This window comes from Colletes latitarsis, chromosome 12 (genome assembly GCF_051014445.1).
Source record: "Colletes latitarsis isolate SP2378_abdomen chromosome 12, iyColLati1, whole genome shotgun sequence".
Classification (NCBI taxonomy): Eukaryota; Metazoa; Arthropoda; class Insecta; order Hymenoptera; family Colletidae; genus Colletes; species Colletes latitarsis.
The window spans coordinates 23,469,659-23,490,683 of NC_135145.1; the positions used below are offsets into that span (position 1 = coordinate 23,469,659).

The following is a 21,025-nucleotide window of genomic DNA, read 5'->3' on the forward strand; positions in this document are numbered from 1 at the left end:
AATCTTGATGGACCAGGGAGTCTGCTACAGTTATTGAAGGGATCTGAGCAGGAAGCCTCGATATTTCTCAAAGAGGAACTTTGGCGGTGGTAGTTTCACGGGGGTGGTTCTTGCTCGATGGCATTTCGTTCCTCGCGAATGAATAGCGAAGAGTATCGACAAGTACTTTCTAATAACTTATTATCTGGGCTTTTCAAACGGTTGTATCAATATTTAACAAACAGAAAGCTCTCGTTACTTTTTTATTTCAAGATATAATTATTAAAGTAGGCACAATCGTGTGTGCAAATCGATGGCCAATTATTTACCTTGATTATCAATTTCAGATTGGCTATTATTACGTAATCGTATCGAATTATTCGATTATCATTATTGTTTACGTTTAATCTGCAGTATCGAACAAATATAGGGTGTTCGGCCACCCCTGGGGAAAAATTTAATAGGAGATTCTAGAGGCCAAAATAAGACGAAAATCAAGAATAATAATTTGTCGATGGTACTGAATTTTTTTTCTAGAAAGTGGGTAGGATCTCGGGGGTTGGTCTATTCGCTAAAAATCATTGTAATTAACCCTCAATAAAAACGACAAATAAATCATCTTAATATTCATGTTCTAAAACTCTCGAATCGAGTAACAAAATTTTAACTGCAAGGGTCGAGAATATTGTCGTTTGTTGACAGTGATAAACACCATAAATCTTTCGAACCAATGAAACGCGAGACGCATTATTACTTAGAGAGACTTTATATTCAATCGTAGCGGCACGTAGCAGACTTTCCTGATCCATCAGTATTACGGATATTGATGGGAAACTTTCTTTATCGGAAAGTTCTTTATTTAAATCGATCCCACTTAATCCCCCCTCTCAATCTCATGAACTTTATCCGTCAGAAATGATAAAAAGAAATTATTCCCCGGTTATTTGCACTGTCCGCGAACCAATCAATACTCGAGCCTGGATTTTCAACGAAAATACAAAAATCGAAGGCTCCACAGAGCTCGATAAATTATTATTTTTAATCAGTCGAAGTGTATTCGCTGTTAACTTCAATAGCTTTTGTTTCAATCCCGCGAAAGTGGTTGCCTAACTTGCTACAAAAATGGCGAATCGTTGCAAGAACTATATGCATCTCGCCCCCTTCTCACCCCGGGAGGTTCCTCGACGAGGAAACACGCAATTAAGGAATTCTCCGTTCTCGTTAAGGAAAACTTTGAGCAGCGAAACCTTCTCGTCTCGAGTATGCCAAGTGTAATTCACGCATCGTATCGTTTCAAACGTTCAAATATTTCGAATATTTTCGAATCGAACTTGTTCAATTCCATCTCCAAACGCCTCGAGAAGAGAGTCGTCGTTTTATTAGCCATTTTATTGATAAACTTTCCCCACTATACGATTAGAAAAGAGTGAGATTATCGATGAAGCGGTTTCCCAACTTTCTGGAAGTAAAAATACAATTGTTTCTGGTAAATAATTGTTCTGGAAAGGGCGTTTCGATCGTTTGGAGCAGTTTGAAAGTTCGTGGTGGGTTTTGCAAAGTTGATCCGTGCGAGATAGGACGTTCAAACACACCGCGAACGCGAACACACGCGGAATCGCGTCGATCGTCGGTTTGTTTTAATTACTACAGCACCAATCATCATCCAATCTCCGTAATTACCACGGAGACGAGCAAGCAAACCGCTTGTTATCGCTCGACACCAAAATCCTTCAGCTTTCTCCTTCAGCTTGCAAGATGTCGCGAAAAAAACGAACGAAGAAACGATCGAAGGTCGCCATTTCTTTGACTGAATCGATAAAAATTGTAGGTTCGAATGGATTTGTAGAACGTTTGCGTTGAGTTTGAATATGATTGGTCTCGTTTTTGTGACCTTCGATCCCGATTCGCGATGGCGCGTCGACTTGCCCGACGCGATCTCGATGTGCACAGTGTTGATCAATGTGTAAAAACGCTTTCTCGCGAGCACTGCATCTGTATACGTGTGACTGTGCGCCGCCTTAGCGAAATCACGAAACCATCAACGATACAACTACTCGATTGTCGTTACTGTGATTTTGTAACTGGGTGTTTCTTGCTTGCAGCACCAGAGCGCCGCCCAGGCATTGGTGAGTCGCATGCCCCTATCTCTTTTTTCTTTCTTCCGGCGTTCTCTGTTTCCGCGATCTTTACACCGTTGGTTGCTAAAACTCGAGAGAGAAACAAACGAAAGAGAAACAACGTATATAAATGTTTCTTAACACTAGGTTTGCAGTAGTTTGATTCCTTTTTGCTTCCAAACATCGTCAAACCTGTCGAAGTCCATATAAAAATTGAATAAGTGTCATAGAAGAATGTTCTAATATGTCCACTTACTCATTTACGAAGTCTCTAATATTGATTCTTTCTCTTTCGTTTGTCAAACGGGCTTGAAACGATAGGTCCAATTGCTCGTGGCTTTAGCAACCAAAACACAAACGCGTGCATGCTTCTGTGTATTGACATTCTGCCGCGTGTGCCTCTGATCGATTGTACTTGTTCGTTGCAGCACCGACTGCGAGACGTTCCAAAATATTGCATTGTCAAACAATCTTAAACCAGCGCACGATTCTCCAGCATAGATACAAAATTAGACATACGAAACCTCTGGTAGAGCCTCCATAGTTTTAGAACCCCTCTTCGAACACCCTTACAATTATAAATTAGTCTCTACAAAACCCTCTTCAAATAAACAATGTCCAATAGAGAAATAATTGATCCTGCACACGATCAAAATTCCTCCCCATTTTATTGTAGATTTCGAAGAGGATCCACGTTTGACCAATTTACAATGACAACACTTTTCCTAGCATGATTATTTCATAAAATGCCATTTTTATTGTGACTTTTTGGATCGCCTCGCGTCGTAGATAATTTTGCGCTTCCCGGGGGACGTAATCCGCGTCCTTTCGGAGGATCGTTCAGGCATGTTTTGTAAGCACTTGCGGCTAGGTCAGCGGAGATTCGAGGACACCCTGATACCGATGTCCAACTTAGCCCTGCGGTTTAACACGTTAAGCGCCACCGGTGGCTCATAGCTTGCTCTCGTTGGCAGATGATCCACCGGTGATTCGCGAGCTTAACCGTTTTATTCTCTCGCTGTTTGCTCTTCCATCGATCTTTCTTTACTTACCAATACCAATACAATCTTTCTTTTTTTTAGAATTATGCACCCTTAGTTTCTCGTAAACAGAGTTTTAGTAACAATATTTTACCAGGAGCTTTAATTATCATTTTTTTGCAGGCTATTTAATTACAAGCTGGACCACGTTGCACCAATGGAAAGAATGCGATTCTTCGTTGCAAACATTTCTGGGAATATCTTTTTTATAACTCTTTGCAAATTTACGTTAACTAAACAATAGGGCAATTTAAACAAATTCAATTAAATATCTGTTTTGGGCTTGAAAAAATGTCGAGTCACATAGGGGTGCAAAGGGTTGAATCTGGGAGTTATAATAATCTTATTATAGACTCACCCTCTTGGGTGATTATATAACGACTAGTCAGACTCGTCAGCCAGTTGCATAATACATATTGCACTAGCTTCAACTTTTCGAAGCACCCTGTTAACTGCAACGGTGCATAACACTTCTAAAAGGGGTAGCCCAAGAGTTCGAGCAGGCCTAAAATATTTCAGTCGAATAACATGGTCCAAGGGATTCGAAGCATGGAATTAATGGGCAGAAGTAGAAGGAGCAAAAGTCGAATGGCAGAAAGGTATAAATATTCAAGGGTACACGTCGGGGGGGGGGGAAGCTCTCGAGTCCCGCCCCCGCGATTCTCGGCCGCGCCCTCATTGTCACCTTCGACTTTAGCCGTTGCAGCTCTGATCTATCTCGCTCTCTCATCAAGCACCCTTTCGTTCAGGATGCACCGGTGCAGCCAAGTCGCTCCCGCGCATGAGAAGTGGCAGCTGCGACAAAAAAGAATCGTTTATCCGCACCCTCAACCCCGTTTCCGCATAATAGATACGTAGACACGTACACACACGCAACGTTTCGCTTCTCCACACACGTTCGCGATCGTACACGTACGCGCCAGGGACCAGAAAAGAAAGAAAGAGAGAAATATATCGGCGGGTTTTGAAAGCGCGGTTCGATAACAACATGCATTCCCGGTATGTACGAACGAATCGAAACCACTTTGAGGATCCCCGGGTATGTACAAAACGGCTGTGAGTGCCAACTGATCGAACCCACTTCGTTCCGTTCGTTTTTAACGTCGTGGTTGCGCCGTAGATCGCTCGACACGCATCGATTCGCCGGAAGCTCGGCGGAGGATGTTGAAAAATGGTCTTTTGCGTTAGTTGGGAAACTTAATTATTCATGAAACATCATTCTTGAGGTCTCAGGATTGTAAAAATCCAGTGTTATGCTTGTGACACTTCGTAATTAAATATTGAAGCTAAATTATGTACAGAAGGACATCGATTCACCGGAAGTTCGGAGGAGGATGTTGAAAAATGGTCTTTTGCGTCGCTTTGGAACCTTGATTATTTATGAAATATCATTCTTGGGGTCTAGGGATTATAAAAATCTAATGTTATGCTTGTGTTACTTCGTAATTAATAATTAAAATTAAATTATGTACAGGAGGTACGATGAAAAAGTTGTTTAAAATAGATTAAAGTGGAGCTGCGAAAATTCAATGATACTTTATGGATTTTTATAGTGCAGAAATGCTATTTACTACTTGTTAGAAGATATATAGATAACGTAGTAGATATTGGTGTGTTTATTTGAATATTTACGCATCTTTGAGACCTATAAAATGATGTTTCAATTGATATCGATCGAGATTCATTTTGTTCTGGATATTCTGGTCGTTTCTCATTGAGTTTGGAAATGATTCAACGTTCAGTGCAAAGTGGAAAGATCAGTTCCGGGTTAAGAGGAATATATAGCTGGGAGCTGGAAACATGATTCTCGGGTTAAGGGGAACAAATTAGGTTGTTCTAGAAAATATTGCACACTATTAGTCACTTTGCTTCTTGTTACTTTTAAAACGACTGCAAAGGAACTCGCATTAAACTCTGTGCATCGATTTATTCGCAGAATAATTTCGAAAACATTACAATTTTGGTATTCTTGTTCTATTATAAAATTAAATAATTAAAATTATGGTTCTACTCGGCGTGGACCAATGTTTCTCAAACTGAAGGGCACTAAAAATATTGGCATTTATGAATTTTTCCCTCGTACTGCGTTGGTAGTAGCTCTTACGAAATTTCCATACTTGGATAACACATTTTTTTCGTAATGAAATATTCATGGAATAAATATATTAACCGAAGGGCTTCGATGAAAAAAGACAGATGCTTCAAGCGTGTGTAATTTTTCATATTCTCTCGACATGAATAAAAACATCGATATAGTTTCGTGTTTAGTAGGAATATCACTCGTCTAATAAATATAGTTTTACTTTATATTTTTGGACATTGTTTTAGTAAATAACGTATCAAATCGTGGGTGTGTCGTCGAAGAGGGAAGTTTGAGAAACACTGGTATAGATTTTGCCCCGTTCGACTATCGCCTCTTCGAAGCAATGGCGCGCTTTTTCAGAGAGAACTGATTCGACAATAATGATGATATCAAACGTGGATTTGTGGAGTTTTTCGCGTCCAAAGAAACCCAGTGTGATATTGCAGGGGAGTACGATTGCTTTCAGAGCGACGGTAGAAGTCCATAAATCCATCATCCTGAATTTAGTTTTTGCTTGGCATCGCGACTCAACGTTTTAAATTTTTATTCCACGATCCAGTATACTTTGATTAAAATCGACCGAGAAAACAATCGAAGACTAAATTGTCCCGTCCAATAGATACAGTAATGTCTCCCAGAGTCCAATTTTTTTATTCTGGTGCAAATCTCTAAATTACGCGCGACGAACAGCGAAGATTACCGAGAAAGTAAGGTGGACTAACGCAACCAGACCTCTAATCCTCTTGGCTGACATTGGATTTAAACTAACGCTCAGACATTAGAGCTGGAAATTACACGCGGCGTAATACGTTCTCGCGAGTCTCAACGTCGTCGAATCGTCGCAAACTACGGTCGATGCAGGTCATCTCGCTACCAAGAAATTTACTCCCGTCAGACGGCGCGGAAAATCCAATCGTGCGGATAATCGAATCCCCGGGTCGATGAATCGCGTCTGTGGTCGCCAAATCGATTCTCGATGCGCGTATCGATCTTCGAAAAGGGACGAACAAAAAGAGAACACTTCCCCTGATCTCTAAAAAATTACGTGTCTCGTTTTCTCGGTAGTTAGAATTAATTTCACATATGGGAAGCTGGAATAGGAATATCGTCTATTTAATATGTGCACCAAAATGGCGGATGAGGACATACTTTCGCTCGAATTTGTATATTGTAATGGTGATTTGTTATGAACGAAATAGAGCTTGCTTTTGAAACTGGTATAAATTGAGAATTAAAAATTACTTAATAAATAGAAGAAGTGTAATAAAAATGTGGTAAAAATAAATGTGAAGAATTGGTTTCTTTTCACTTATGGCGAATTACTATTACAGTGTATGAACAGGAGTGGAGGTGAGTGTACCGTAGGAGGTCCTCTCGCGAATCGTGGGTGGAATTGCTCTCGAAGAGACTCGACAGACGAATCTTATCCGCGTAAAGGTCTCGATAAGATTTGGCCCGGGAATCCAAGCGCGCAGTTGTCCTTTGTCGAGCGTTCTATACGACGAAAAGTTACGGCGAATGATTTTCCAGAGATCGGGGGAAGTAGGTCGGCGGGAAAAGTTGCGTAATCGCGGCCCGATAGCCGATTTTAGAGCTCGAAGACAGTTTCGATGGAGAGTCTCGCGAGCAGAAGTAGCCAAACGGACGCAAAGTTCTCGGAGCATCAGTCGTTTAAGGGAGGAAACCACAAAGGCAATTTTCAAGAATTTTTTAGACGTAACTATGAAGCTTCTTCCGATAAATGTTTAATGTATTCGAAAGTACATTTCTCGAACTACTTCTTGTAAAAAATTCGTATAAAAATATTAATTACTGTAGCCATAATAGGAACCAGCGTGAGAGGCCTCAAAAAATTAGTTCTTAAAGCCTCCAGGTTTGAAAATTTCGATTTTTTCAATTCGTCACAGTGGTTTCCCCCTAAGTGATAAGCTCTATTATTAGTAAATCGGAAATCGTGATCGACGACGACCTAAAAAGCATCGTTTCCGGTGCTTTTTCTCCGCCGTGCTCTTCCTTTCCGCAGGCTCTTATCCTTCTGTTCTCGACACGGAGAATCGAAATTCAACGGCCCTTTCTGGAGTTCAATTCGCCAGTCCGGCTCCTTTTAAATTCTCCTTTGGCAGCGTTCGATACGCTCGTTTCCCACAGCCTCCGGTTTCTGTCGAATCGTTCGAGCGACGACAGTTCGTTAATGGCCACGCGAAAGCTTCTATCTTTAATTTTTAGACGAACCTCGAAGCTTTGTTTTAGTTTTCTGGCTCGACAATACAAGTCGTCGCATCGTATATCGAGCAAACCGTGCACAGAATCGATAAGAAATTCTCAACGAGGCACTTAACACGTTCCGTGGATAATAAAAATTTTAATGAGCTGCAGAAATGGTAATTTACATGAAGCATTACAATTCTATTTAATTCACTCGGTGTGAATAGCTGAAAGAAATTTTTGAATGCACGAAAGCGAGATAAATTTATTTTTTAAACAATGAAATTCAACGCACGATAATGTTATTCGTGTTAGGGAGTCTTTTGTAATAAGAATGATATTTACATGAAATATTTGACCCACAGAAAATGTAATTTCGAAGAATCGTTGTCGAGAACAAAAGCTAGCGAAGCGACAGTGTCATTTAATTAGAATGTATACAACCGCCATTGATAGAGATGAAATCTGATCGCGTCGCCCACGAATGTCCCTCAGAAATGCATGTTTCTGACAGTTAATATCATTTATACACCCTCTACGTTTCACTATTTCTCGTGTCGACGGCCACGCGAACTGCAATATTAACGCTTTTGAAACAAAAGTTTGAATTATCGTACGACTCGTTATTCCTACCTTCGAATCGACAGAAGCTGCATCGAAACGACCGTAACTTTTTTCTTTTTTTTTCTCGTTCGATCGACTGACACACGATTTACAACTTTTTTGCATACCAGTCGTCGTGTACAAGGCATGTAAAACGCGTCCAACAGGATTTCTGCCCGAACGAGACGCTACAAAAGGCGGACGAACTACGTCGACGCCCACGCAAGATGAATCGAGAATCGACATATTGTATATTGCATCTGTCATGTAAGAAATATCGTGTTTATAATTATAACTCGTGAGAAATGGAATTGGGGGGATTGCAGACACTTGTTACTGGTAAATTCGTCCCGTTTGTTATGGAGAGAGATAAACGCCATTTGTTAAAAGAGAAATTAGCTCTGTATTAATTTTGGGGGGGGTATCGACTCGTCAAATAGAGAATTATTATTATCATAATCAGGATAAAAAATATATTTGAGATTTTCCTTTTTGAAAATTGTTCTTCGTGCATTGGGTAGGAAAATGCAGGTGGTTGAATTTTGTGAAATGGTCCTCTCTGAAACCACGTATTTATAATAAATATTTGATGTGATCCTGCGGGAGATATCGACGCGACAGGGTATAGAGCGATCGTTGAATATGCTAGGGCAGGAACAATCAACGCGGTACCTTGAAACGGGGGTGGAAATAGAGCTTAGAGCAACTCGTGGACGCGTCATGTGCGCGTCAGCGGTCAAAGTGAGACGAAGGTAGTGAATCGAAGCCGGTGGTAAGCCGTCCCGATCATTTATTTACGAATATATTCCCTCAGTAGTCGGTCTGACCGCGTGCCAGGCTAGATCCACGCTAATGCACACACACACATGGTGCACTCGATGCTTTAATATTTGGCAGCCGGTGCCATTCATGGCAGGAAGAGCCTCTTCGATTCATTGGCGTCCACTGGACCCACCTGGGGACCACTTTACGCCATTCCTACAAACGGTGCCCCAGAGATCCTCTCATCCGGAAGAAACTGAAGGATTATCCCGGATAACCATATATTATTCACCTGCAAAATTGTGGAAATTCACAGAGTCGTTCATCTCATCGTATTAAATAATATTTTATCACATGAGAGAAGTATTAATTTCGAAGGACCGAAGATTTCCACCATGATCTCGTTGCAAAGAAAATTTGCCACAAAGACAAGTTAATTCAAGGACTTATCGAACAAGGAATATGCAAGGTGGAAAGAAAGTTAGATTATGATTTCAGCAAATTTCAAGATCCCCAATTTCTTCAAAAATAGAATACTTGCCCTCCAAAGTGGCGAAGGGAGAATTTATGGAACCACTGACGCTGCTCCCAGGATTCTGACGATGTCACATAGCAAAGTTCCGATCGCATAAAACCCAATTGTGATCCGAGTAGGTGGATAAGAAACTGAACATGATGGATCGTACGGCTCACGGTGGTTTGATAAATATGCAAAGGGGTTGCAAATGGCTGGAAAAAGGAAGGAAGTGTACTTAATCGTCGAAGAAGACGCGTTTGTACTTCAAAAACAGCCGTGCATTATGCGTGAAACGATCTAAAAGTATTTTCGCTATGATTCATCGAGAAGATTTTCAAAGTTCGAAGAACCGGCTGAAAAGGTTGATGGATTATGGTCCATCGTCGTTTGACAAATATTAAGAGGACTTGCAGATTTATGGGAGAAGGCAGAATGGTAGGGAAGACACGTTTTAATAGTACTTTCACGCGTGTCGAAAATTTTCCATCGGTTATTTTCAGCGGCGCTTTTTAACGATCATAAAAGAATTGCAAATTTTTTCGCCGCCGCTTTTAATCGATCCCTGCCGCTCCAGGTCGTTGAATGTGGCGTATTTTTTATTGTCTGACCCACTTGCCGTCGAGAGTGAAATATTTCGAGTGGCATGTTCGTTCAATTACGTCAATCTCACCTTCGAAACAAAGGGTCCGGCAGACAGCATCGAATACACTCGTACCCGTGTCATACGCCGACATCTGCCATCGCCACGCATTCAATTCTTTCATTCCCCCCGATTACTTCGCTAATTTATCGTTCAAAACATTTTAAAGAAACCATCTTGGATCTAACGTTAAATTTCTTTCATCTACGTTAGTAATTATCCACTCTGTGCTTTCAAACTGTCTCCTTTTCGATGGTAATTTTATTATGGAATTGTATACAGTCTGATCACAAATTTCCGAAGCACGGTGATTCGAAATTTAGGTTGAACGAAAGTTCTTAGAACGCGTTTGGAGAACCGGAAGTTCCGTTCTGCCAGTTTTCTGCCGAAATTCCCGTCGTCGGGGGAAAGCAAATCGAATACGGACGCGAAACAAGGGGATCTGGAGCAAAGTTAGGCGAGTGTGTGTATCGCATTGTCGTCGCCGTGCAAACACGCGCGACGAGCTAAAAAGGATACGTCGAGTCGGGAGCAAATAAAACGGCCATTCTCGGGACGCGTTCGTACGATATTTTCTTTTTTTTTTTCTCTTTTTCTTCTCAAAGAGGGAGGCTCGCCATTGAATGGCGTAGGCGTGGGCGTTTATCGTAGCTTGGCAATATTTCAAGAGTCGAAATTCGTAGGAAGACGCTTCTTCGTCGCGCTCGAACAATGGCGGGCCTCTGCTCGATTGTCGTCGGCCATTTCTCGCCCAAGGACGACTCTACGGAGAGAACAAACTTCGAAAACAATTCCGAAAGCCTGTTTCGAAATTTTGTGGACTCATAAACTGGTCGAGGGGACGGAAGCTTCACGCTCGGGGATATTTACCGGAGGAAAGTTTACGCCTTTGTCGTCTGGAAAGACGTCGATCGAGTTCCCTTTGGCTCCTCCGGAGGAAAACTTGATTCGAAATTTTCTTCTGGTCCACTGGAGTGCAGGTTTCTTTGTCAACGATTCGAATTTTAATGTTTTAATTCTTTTCAACGCCCCTTCTGCGACGCAGTTCTGTGGAATAAAAATTGGTATTCCGAGTCAAGAATTTTGGAGTTTGCAAACCTGGGGCTCACTGTCCAAATATCAGTAAAATTTTAATTTGCTTTAGGCGTTGGATACCAAAATCACTATAATTTAAACTTGCTTAGAGGGTTGGAAACCAATTGTAATGGAAATTCTATTTTGAGCCAATAGTTTTGGAGTTTGCAAACCAGGGATCGAGGATCCAGAAATCACTAAAATTTAAATTTGCTTAAGGGGTTGGAGTGGTATTAAAGTTTCTATTTTGAGTAAAAAATGTTGGAGTTTGCGGAGAACATGGCCCCAGTGGAGCGTTAAGATCAATCAGTTGTCTGTGGGTAATTGGCCCAGCCGCGGGAGAAACTTTTTATTAAATACGCTCCGGCGATGAATAGAGGGATGAAAATTATGGCATCGTCGGCAGAGGGCTATATTTCCATTACTTGGCACGGAGCACACAGTGTTCTCCGCCTCCCGGTTCCCTCTCCTTGTCCCGACTCTTCCTGCCACCTAATGAATGGCCGACTTCGCGTATAATTAACTATAATGCTCTTACCGATAACAGGCCATTAAGCGCTTCTTCATCTACCTGCTGTCTCTTGTCCATTGCTTCTCTCTTTCTTTCGCGCTGGAATCGTTGTTCGATTAGATCAATCGACGCAAACACTGTCCATCTTGTTTTCTCTCCTACGAAAAACTGTAGATCACGTTACAAATTTTTTAGTAACCATGTTACAGCTCTTCTCGTAATTGCCAGTGTACTTTAATAATAGTATTAATCTATCGTAACTGTATATTTAATTGAAAACTACGACGGTATAGTGTATCGTCTGGCCACTTAACCTTACTCCACTTCTACGTAATTTCGTCAACACTACGCTAAAGAACCGTTATACCCGGTGGAGAAATAGCTAATACCGGGGTATGAATTATTAATAAATATCGTAGTATAAACACGAAACCATCATCACCTGCCAGAGCGTAGCTTTTTCCCTGCTAGAAGGCTACCAAAAAGAGTAAAGTGTCGCTTATGAATAGCTTAAACGAAAACCGGTCGAGGAACGCGGTACTATAGTATTCCCAGGGTTAAGATTGCATTCAAGGATGGCCATCAACTTTCATAGTCTTTACACACGTACGATAATCGATGGGAACAAGTTTCGAGAGAATCTTTAACTGCCAACCGGGGACAAAAGTCACCCAGTCTCTGTGCGTGCGTGTGTGTGTAAATTGAAAAAGTTGTCTTTTATTTCTTGTCTCCGCGAGAGTTCGGAGCCACTTTCGTACGCCCCGCCCACGCGCGCAGTCGTCATTAATTGTGCAGAGATCTCGCTGGAACTCGTCCCGACTCATTTGCAGGCCACCCACCCCCACCTCGCCGTTATTCTTTTCTTCGGTGGCGGGCGCGAGCTTGCAGTTTTCTTCTTTTTTCCACCCTTTTTTTTCGACGCGAATGTAGGGTAAGGTCAGGGCTCCAGCAGGACACGTGAGCGCCAGAATATTCTCCCAAACGTCGTAAAACCCAGCTACGGGGTTAGCCTAAACTTTAGACGACGTATATTCAAGCGTTACTCGAAAACCACCCGCTTAACTGCAATACGAACTACCCTTCGGATGATTTATCGCCTCCGAGAAATTAATTTTCACCGTTTATACGGGCAATTTTAATTTATTAGCTATTAACCCTTTTGCGTCTTTCTTTCAAATTTCATTTTTTTTGTTTCGAAATCTAAAGAAGAAAGAAATACACCTTGTTTGAATATTGAAGAGCAAACAACTATAAAACCCTATAATATCCACGTAATACGTATGTGTGTTACATAGATTGTCCAATATTCGAGCGATGGCCTGTCCCGCGAGAAATATTTATAAAAAGCCGATCCATGGATCACGCTGAGCCAGCGGAATTTTCATTTAAATTTGCTCGTATTCCCTTCACGCGTGAAAATTAATTACCGTAAAAATTTAGCGATTCCATAAATTCTAGAGTTTAATATCGAAGAAACAATGAAATATTTTCGAGCTAGCCTGCTCATAAATCGCAGCTGTCGATTTACGGGATTTCTCGCGACAATCTTCGCTAGTGATTAAATTATTCGTAGATGGAGCACGTGGGTGCAAGAATCGAGCCAACTCGTATAAATTTGTCAGCCGTTCGAGTAAGCTGCTTAGCTTCCGTGCGCTCGACTGAACACGCAAGCCCCCCTGGATCGTGTTCTACGACCCCCGAGGCAATTTGCAATTAAGAACGCCAATTTGCCGTTTTTAGTTTCCGGTGAAAGGCCAGGAACGCACAAAAAGAGACTTCTTTTCTTCCAAGGGGCGACGCAGCATCCGCGGAATCGTCTCGTAACGCGTCACGTTTAATATTATTCCGCTCTATTTATTATTCTTGCGCGTTTTCGGCGTGCACCGTCGAGGCCGCGTCGATACTTCCCTAGCAAATGCTCTCCGGGGCAAAATTTACGACCCAGAGGCGGAGGAAACCCGTGGTAGACGCTCGAGAAAGACGCTAGATCCCCTCGACCGGAACTTCTCCTCGCGCGGGAATCTGCAGCGGATATAACGATCGCGATAAAGTACAAGGATAACGAGAATCGCGGGGGAGGGGCTGTGTTCTCGCGTGAAACGACGCAGAATACCGCGGAACAACGCGAGAGTAGTTAATGAATTTTGTCCTCCAAGTTCATCCCTACTGCGACATCGAAAATTGTATTTTCACGCTAGAACTACGGACAATTATAGCGTACTTATTTTTACTCGAGAGTCCATTCAGGCGTCGATAAAAGTCACAAATAGCCTAATCGAATGCACGAACGAACCCTTTCGTTTCGTTGCAGACCGTGTCACTGTAAAAATTGTTTTTCCAATCTCTGTTATCGTTAAACGCCAAGGGACCTTCCGATTCATATTGGGCCAATTTCCACGTCCCGACCTGTCCTATAATTTTCGTAAAATCCAGTATAAGTCCGTTGTTAGCGAAAACGGCCGTCGTAAATATAGTCCCCGACGAAGTTTGACGCTTGTCGATAGAAGACTAAAGTTAGACCGCCTGGCGACGGAAAGGAAACCCGTCGGTCGTAAATTTTAACGCGTCGTCGAGCCGGAAGTTCCATTTAAGCGACGTCGAATATGCTTAAGGAAACTCCCCCGTTGATGAACGACCGCTCGAATCGAATTTTTTTGCATCCTAATGAAAACTCTGAGCTCCAAAGTCGAACGTTCGTCCGAAAACGAAACGCTCGGACGGGGACATTGTCAAGTAACGATTTAAACAAGATTTTACTTATTTACGCAAAATGTTATGCATCGACGGATTTAAATGAGAATTAAACCGTTACATAAATAATATGGTAATCTAGACGCGTGTCGCGTAACGTATGTGATAATCTAGATGCGCGCAAACATGTTCAGCACGAGTTCATAAATCGTGACGCGAGGGGAGATCTCGCTGTGACGCGTTTATTTTAAATAATATTCGGAACAATATAAAATTATACGATTGGTTTATAAAAAAAGAATCGAGGAGTATTATTATTAAAAATGAACGAGCCTGAAGGGGTTAAGAAGGATTATTCTGAGCTATCCGTGGACGATAGGGATAGAGTGGAGGCTGGAAAGGGTGTATTTCGATTTGGTCACGAGCTCCCATAAACGTGTATGCGTATTGTGATGCCATTGTGCCACGGTTGACGAGATAACGACCTTTCTATCGGGTCAGCCAAATCTCCTTTATGCACCCAGAAGGTGGAAACGCTGCGTGAGGGCAGGATTTCGAGGTAACATTGTTCCAAAACGAGGTAATCGAGTACAAGGGGGTATCGATCCCGATTATTTGTCGAACAAACAGGATCGAATCTGATTCGCCCGAGTCGGTCTTCGGGGCAAATAGGATACGTTCAAACGACATTTGCCGTGCTCAAGGCGCTTCCGCCTGAAACGGAACGCCTAATTATTCTACTTTAATTCGAAACACATTGAATCTCTGACTTGCGTGTAAAATCGTTATGAAGTCCTTATTTTCATGGAATATTGTATCTTTAATTTCGAGGTTATTTAGCAGAGAATCTGGTATCGACGCGTTAATTGTCGAAACAAATAAATAAATACTATTTTCAGCATTGGACGCAAATCACAAATAAAAAGCATCGTTCGCGCCCTGCTATGCACGCTGACATAAATATCGAAACGTTTCGTGCTTAAACAGATCGCGCGTCGAGCTAAGCTATCGTCGCCAAGTTATACAAACGGAATAATAACCGATTTAAGTCGTTTCTCGATTCGATACAGTTATTTTATCGGCGACCCACCCTGTATATTTTAATGACGATATTTGTGTCCCCGAAAGATGCGACTCGTTTGAAAATCAATAACGTCCCGTTTGCTACGGCCACGGAAGCGCGCGACTGAAATATTAAATTCTCTTTCGACCGAATTCGCAAACAATTCCAACGACCGAATAATTTCTTCCTTATACGCGATGGCTGACCGATAAAACTGACGTTAATGCAAAAATCCACTATCGTGTATCGCGTTGGAAATTAACCCCTTCGCGGATTAAATTCGCTTTATCGAAACCACCTTCCGATGAACTCAAAAGCGAAGTCATTTTGTAGTTTTTTATCGTTACAGTATCGATCATTTTATGGTAATCGTGTACTTGGTAATACTCTTTCTAAATTGTGCACTAAAGGGGTGCAACGGAATTTTTATTTCGAAATAGTATAAAAATAATTGAGAAGCTTCCTAAAGAGACACACTGAAAAAGTGTCCAAGTTTTTTAAAATATTAATCGTCCTGAATAAAATTGTTTAAAACTGAGTTTACAGGGGAGTATAAATTGGAGGAAAAATATTAATATTTCGTTTGTGAAACTTTGGTGGGTCGTCTGGTAACGACGTATCCCTGACGGAGTCGCTGGGGGAACGGAGATTTTCGTTTCGAGACGAGAATCCGAGGACGCTTCGACGCGTCGCGAATTTGCAACTCGCGCGGGATACGGAATTATTAAATAAGCCGTGAGTTGCCGGGGCTCGCAGACCAGGAATTATTCAACGATTTCCAGCGGGATTGAAACGGGAATGCTCGCGTCCAGGCAACGCTCGTAACTTTCGTAATCATAACTGGAAGGGGGAGGGGTTGAAAGACGAGAGGAAAAAGCTTCGTTTCCACGAAGGCGTTCTTTACACCCCCCAAAAAAGACTGCACTCGACGAGCAAGTTCTGTTGATTTATCAAGAATCTCGTTGCGTCTGAGAGCACTGGCGTTTACTCAACGGGTCTTTTTCTTCCTGCCTCTCTCTAGAACACCCCTAATTCGCTGCACGAGGAAAAAGGAAAAATTGTTTAAAGCTCGCCAAACAACGATTCCTCGCTCCTCGTTCGGCGACTTCGATCGCTTCGATGCTTTGAATAAAAGAGCAACCCTTCTTCTGGGCCTGAATTATTCTACACGGAGAAATACTACTATTCTTAAGGGTGTATAAATTTTCCGATAATAATTGCTACTTTCTACAAGGAAGATATTTATATTCCATTCATCGAACTAGTATCATAAATGGAACGAAGGGTTGACGTATTTCCATAACTCTGTGTCCACTATCAGAAATAATCTCAGCCCCCTCGACGTTCCAATTATATTCACGTATCGAGACGCCCTCGTGAAACGACGAAAAACAAAAGGAAATAATTACCAGGCGACCCCAACCAACCCCAACCAACTCGCCCCGTTTCACGAAGGGGTGTGTTTGGTAGTTTCGATCCCCTGGATTCTGGCACGCGATCAACGGTGTCTCGTCGTTCTCGCGGAAGAATTTTAATATCGCGTCCGACCGATCGGACAAAGGATCCCCCGAAAGGGTTTCGAAGAGTCCTGGAAAAGTAGAAATCGTCTCGACGGGCTCGTGCCAAGCGAGAGACGTCCTTCGATTTCCGCTGACTGTTCCTCCCGGCGGTATTTGCTCCCGTTGTTAAAAACTGCACGAGCCCCGGGACAGGTTAAAGGACGCCCGGGGATTGTGGGTCGAGTCCCGGAAGTGCCTAAACCAGACGGCTTCGAGCCTTCCGGGGGAATCGTCGCCAAAAACTGCCAGGAACTAGCTATAACATCCCCCATCCCCAAACGTGCATTATTTCCGCGTCTGCAGAATATGAAACCCCTTACCGGATAAGTGATCCTTATCGACCTCCCCGGATAAGGCCTCCAGTATCGATACTTCTTTTCTTAACGTCAAACGCAGGTGGATCGATTTGGGGAGGGCGACGAAGCATCGTTCACCTTTGGTTTCGCCGCGATTACATTTCGCGGGTAAAAGTCTGCGAGGCTGGTTGTTTCGAACAATGCAGCCACAACGGAAAGCGTAATTGGAAAACGCGGCGGATGCACTCTCTGACATTCCGGAATTACGAAACACGCCATCAAGCTTATGCATCGAGCACGCCGCCCGTCGTTATCTCGTGCACTCGACTCCCGGGCTACGCTCATCCAGACGATTCTATGCAAATGATGAAGCGAGTACGCGCCGTGGAAAACCCCTCGCGAATTCGTAAACAGCTGGGTAGCATCGCCAGGGGCCGTAACAACCCTGGAAAGTTCGGTTAATACGCGCACGGGTTACGCCACCCACGTCTTCGGGGGAATACACACGTTGTATACAAATTCTGCCACTCAAGATCGTCCATTTTCCACTTTCACGGGTCCCTCCATCCCTTTTCCCCCTGTTTTTAAAAAGGGAAAATTCGTTTGATCAGACGGGGTGCAAAGGTAAACAAAAAATCGACGAAATTATTCACAGTCGAGTTAGAAGAGAACACTTTGACTTTGTGCAATCGTAAACTGCACGAATTAAAATTTCTCTTGGCACTTATTTTTGTAAAATTAATGAATTCTATTCAAATTTGTTTCCTTTAATAGTAATAAATTCTGTCGTCGGAAAAGTGTTAAATAAATTCCCTTTATTTAACTTTGTCTCGTTTAAAAATCGTATTTAATAATTTTCTGTAATTGTGGATGAGGTTGTTACTGGTCTTTGAGAGTGGTAGAGTACTAAAAATAAATTTTATTCGCGTGATTGGGCGCTGGTGATCGTGGGTACCAATGGAATCGTTTCATTGCTCGCTCATTGTCTTGGCGCTCTCAGAGTCGATTCATCTACATCTAAACGAACAAAAGGGACTAGCCTTGATGCATTCGAGCAAAGAGATACGGCGCCACTCCCCGTGATCCGTGACCAAAGCTGTTGCTCGACTATCCGGAAGCGACCTGAAAAGTAGGGAAGCTCTCTGGTCGGCGTGGGCGGGCCTTAACGTTTCATGCATAGCGGATGAGACCTGGGTCTTCCTCGTCGTTTGTTCCATGGAGAAGCTTGCAACAGTACGAGTGGTTCGATCGTCGTATCCGCGATCGAGCGTTACGACGCAAATAACGCGATCTCGTGACCCCCCTGTTGACACTGGTTACTTCCAAGCGGAATACACACGCTTAACGCGTTTAATTTCATTAACACCGTCACTGGGCAATCATAGAATATCGCCACAAGGGGTGTCGAAGCACCTTCCGTGCAGCTCTTGGACGATTAGGTCCCGGCTTTTGATTAAAAAAGGAACGTTTCGTTGCTAGTGCATATTTATAGTATGGTAAAGTCTAGGAAAATGTTCAAATTCAAGGTTTACTAATGAGGAAGTATCAAAGAAAGTATTATAAGACGACCTCGCGAGGAGATATTTTGTTTTCAATGCACCGGTGATTAAATCTAGCAAGATCGGATCGTGAGTCGCGAGAATCGTCGAGATTTCCTTCGCCAGTATGTGGAAGGAACTTGCTATAGGTCGAAACCTTGGATCATTCACGAGGATGTTAAATGGATCAAGGTCAGGGGTGACTTTTTATCGGATATGACCAAGAATTTGGAATGCAAAGGATTTCTATGCGATTTTCAAATAATCATAGCAAGTTTCCTTTCTACATCCTATGGGAAATGATAAATAAAATTGGGGATTACTTTCTGAAGAGGATGTTGGAGAAATAAACACTGTCTTGTATTTCATACCATTTATTCTAATAATCGAAAGAAAGTTACAATATGGAATTATTTATTTGTCAACGAAGAATCGCCTCCATTTTGGGTGCACACAGTAGACTTCCGTAGCTAGTGTGAAGTCCATTTAAATAGTGTAAAAATATTTTTTAATATTGTATGTAAAGAGAATTTTGTAGTAAAAATCACCCTGTGATAGAGGGAGCCTGGGACCAAATCTATCAATATGTTTGACCAAAATCGTGTTGTACTACTTGGAAAATAAATTCTGGCCCATATCGAAGTATCAGTCATCTCTTTATTAAATCTGCACGTATTCTCTGCCTTTTAACATTATGTTTATATAGTAGAATTAAAATAATTCCTAATTCGATTCGACTATCAAGGGAAGTAGTAATATGTCCGACCAAAATCGTGTTACACTACTTGAAAAACAAATTCTGATGCATTATTAAAACTAATGCAGTACTTTAAATATTTCTTATATTGTTGCATATTGAGTGCATTATAAATGGATAAACATCCTCGATATAGTAGTAAATAGTCTCAGACGTGGTCCCAGACTTGCTGGAGGTTGTTTAGGTGGGCCCAACCCTGTGTAAAGAGGGGGAACGAGATGATCGATGTTGTATTGAGAGACGAAATGACGTGTGTGTTTCAGCAGCATCCGAACGCGACGAATAGTAGCGAGACGAGCGTGGGTGGCGTGTCGGGTGCATGCGGAAGCAGCGGAATACCTGCGGGTGGAGAAGCAGGGTGCAGCAGCAGGGGTGGAAGCAGCAGTGGCGCGGGTGGTACAGCCGGACAGGGCTGCGAGCAGGGAGCCCACGGTGGCCCCTCGTCTCATTCCAGGGAGAGCCACGCCAAGTTCAGGCACGGACTGCTACAGCTTATGATGCACACGATCGATCCGCTCCACGACGGTCAGTCCCGCGCCGGTATACCAACTCCACACTCTATCACTCTCGCTTGCTGCTTTGCTTTAGCGCTGACAGCACGCTCTTAGTTGGTAGTCTTTCTAGCAATGTAGCTCTATTTATTTTTTTTTTTTAAACCAGTACGGTAACTCTTCGTGTAACGCGTCGACTGCCACATCTTTCAACCCTCAATCTTTGCTCAAATAGTGAACAATATTGAATCCTGCAAATTGAAGGCCACGTAGAGTCTAAAAAAGAGTTTAAAAAATTTCAAATCATTCACGGAAAAATTATTCTCGGTTGCGGGGGTCAATTACAATCATTTTTGGTGAATAGACATACCCTCAAAGTCCTATGCAGTTTCGAGAAAAAAAGTCGAGAAAGTGCTTAAATTTTTCGGCGAAAATAAAAAATTTCAAATCGTTCTAAAAAAATTATTTTTGGTTACTGGGGTTAATTACAGTCATTTTTGGTGAATAGACATACCCCCGAAATCCTACCCAGTTTTGAGAAAAAAATTCGAATAGATCGACAAATTTTTCGGCGAAAAAAAAAATTTCAAATCGTTCTGAAAAAATTATTTTTAGTTAGGGGGATTAATAACAATCATTTTTGGTGAATAGACTTACCCTCGAAATCCTACCCAGTTTCGAGAAAAAAATTCGAATAGATGGACAAATTTTTCGGCGAAAAAAAAAATTTCAAATCGTTCTAAAAAAATTATTTTTGGTTACTGGGGTTAATTACAGTCATTTTTGGTGAATAGACATACCCCCGAAATCCTACCCAGTTTCGAGAAAAAAATTCGAATAGATGGACAAATTTTTCGACGAAATTGAAAAATTTCAAATCGTTCTGAAAAAATTATTTTTAGTTAGGGGGATTAATAACAATCATTTTTGGTGAATAGACATACCTCCGAAATCCTACCCAGTTTCGAGAAAAAAATTCGAATAGATGGACAAATTTTTCGGCGAAAATAAAAAATTTCAAATCGTTCTAAAAAAATTATTTTTGGTTACTGGGGTTAATTATAGTCATTTTTGGTGAATAGACATACCCCCGAAATCC

The 21,025-nt window shown here is 42.0% G+C and overlaps 1 protein-coding gene across 6 annotated transcripts in view; it reads left to right on the forward strand.

Moving 5' to 3' along the window:
• Nckx30c (solute carrier family 24 member Nckx30C) overlaps positions 1-21,025 on the forward strand; it is an 80,415-nt gene that overhangs the window by 9,960 nt on the left and 49,430 nt on the right. For 2 of the 6 annotated variants that reach the window (XM_076780157.1, XM_076780158.1), the window contains 2 exons: positions 2,082-2,105; positions 19,699-19,975. In XM_076780157.1, the coding sequence (XP_076636272.1) occupies positions 2,082-2,105; positions 19,699-19,975 (301 nt within the window). The remainder of the gene's footprint in view (positions 1-2,081; positions 2,106-19,698; positions 19,976-21,025) is intronic. The other 4 variants (XM_076780160.1, XM_076780159.1, XM_076780162.1 and 1 more) reach the window with 4 other exon arrangements.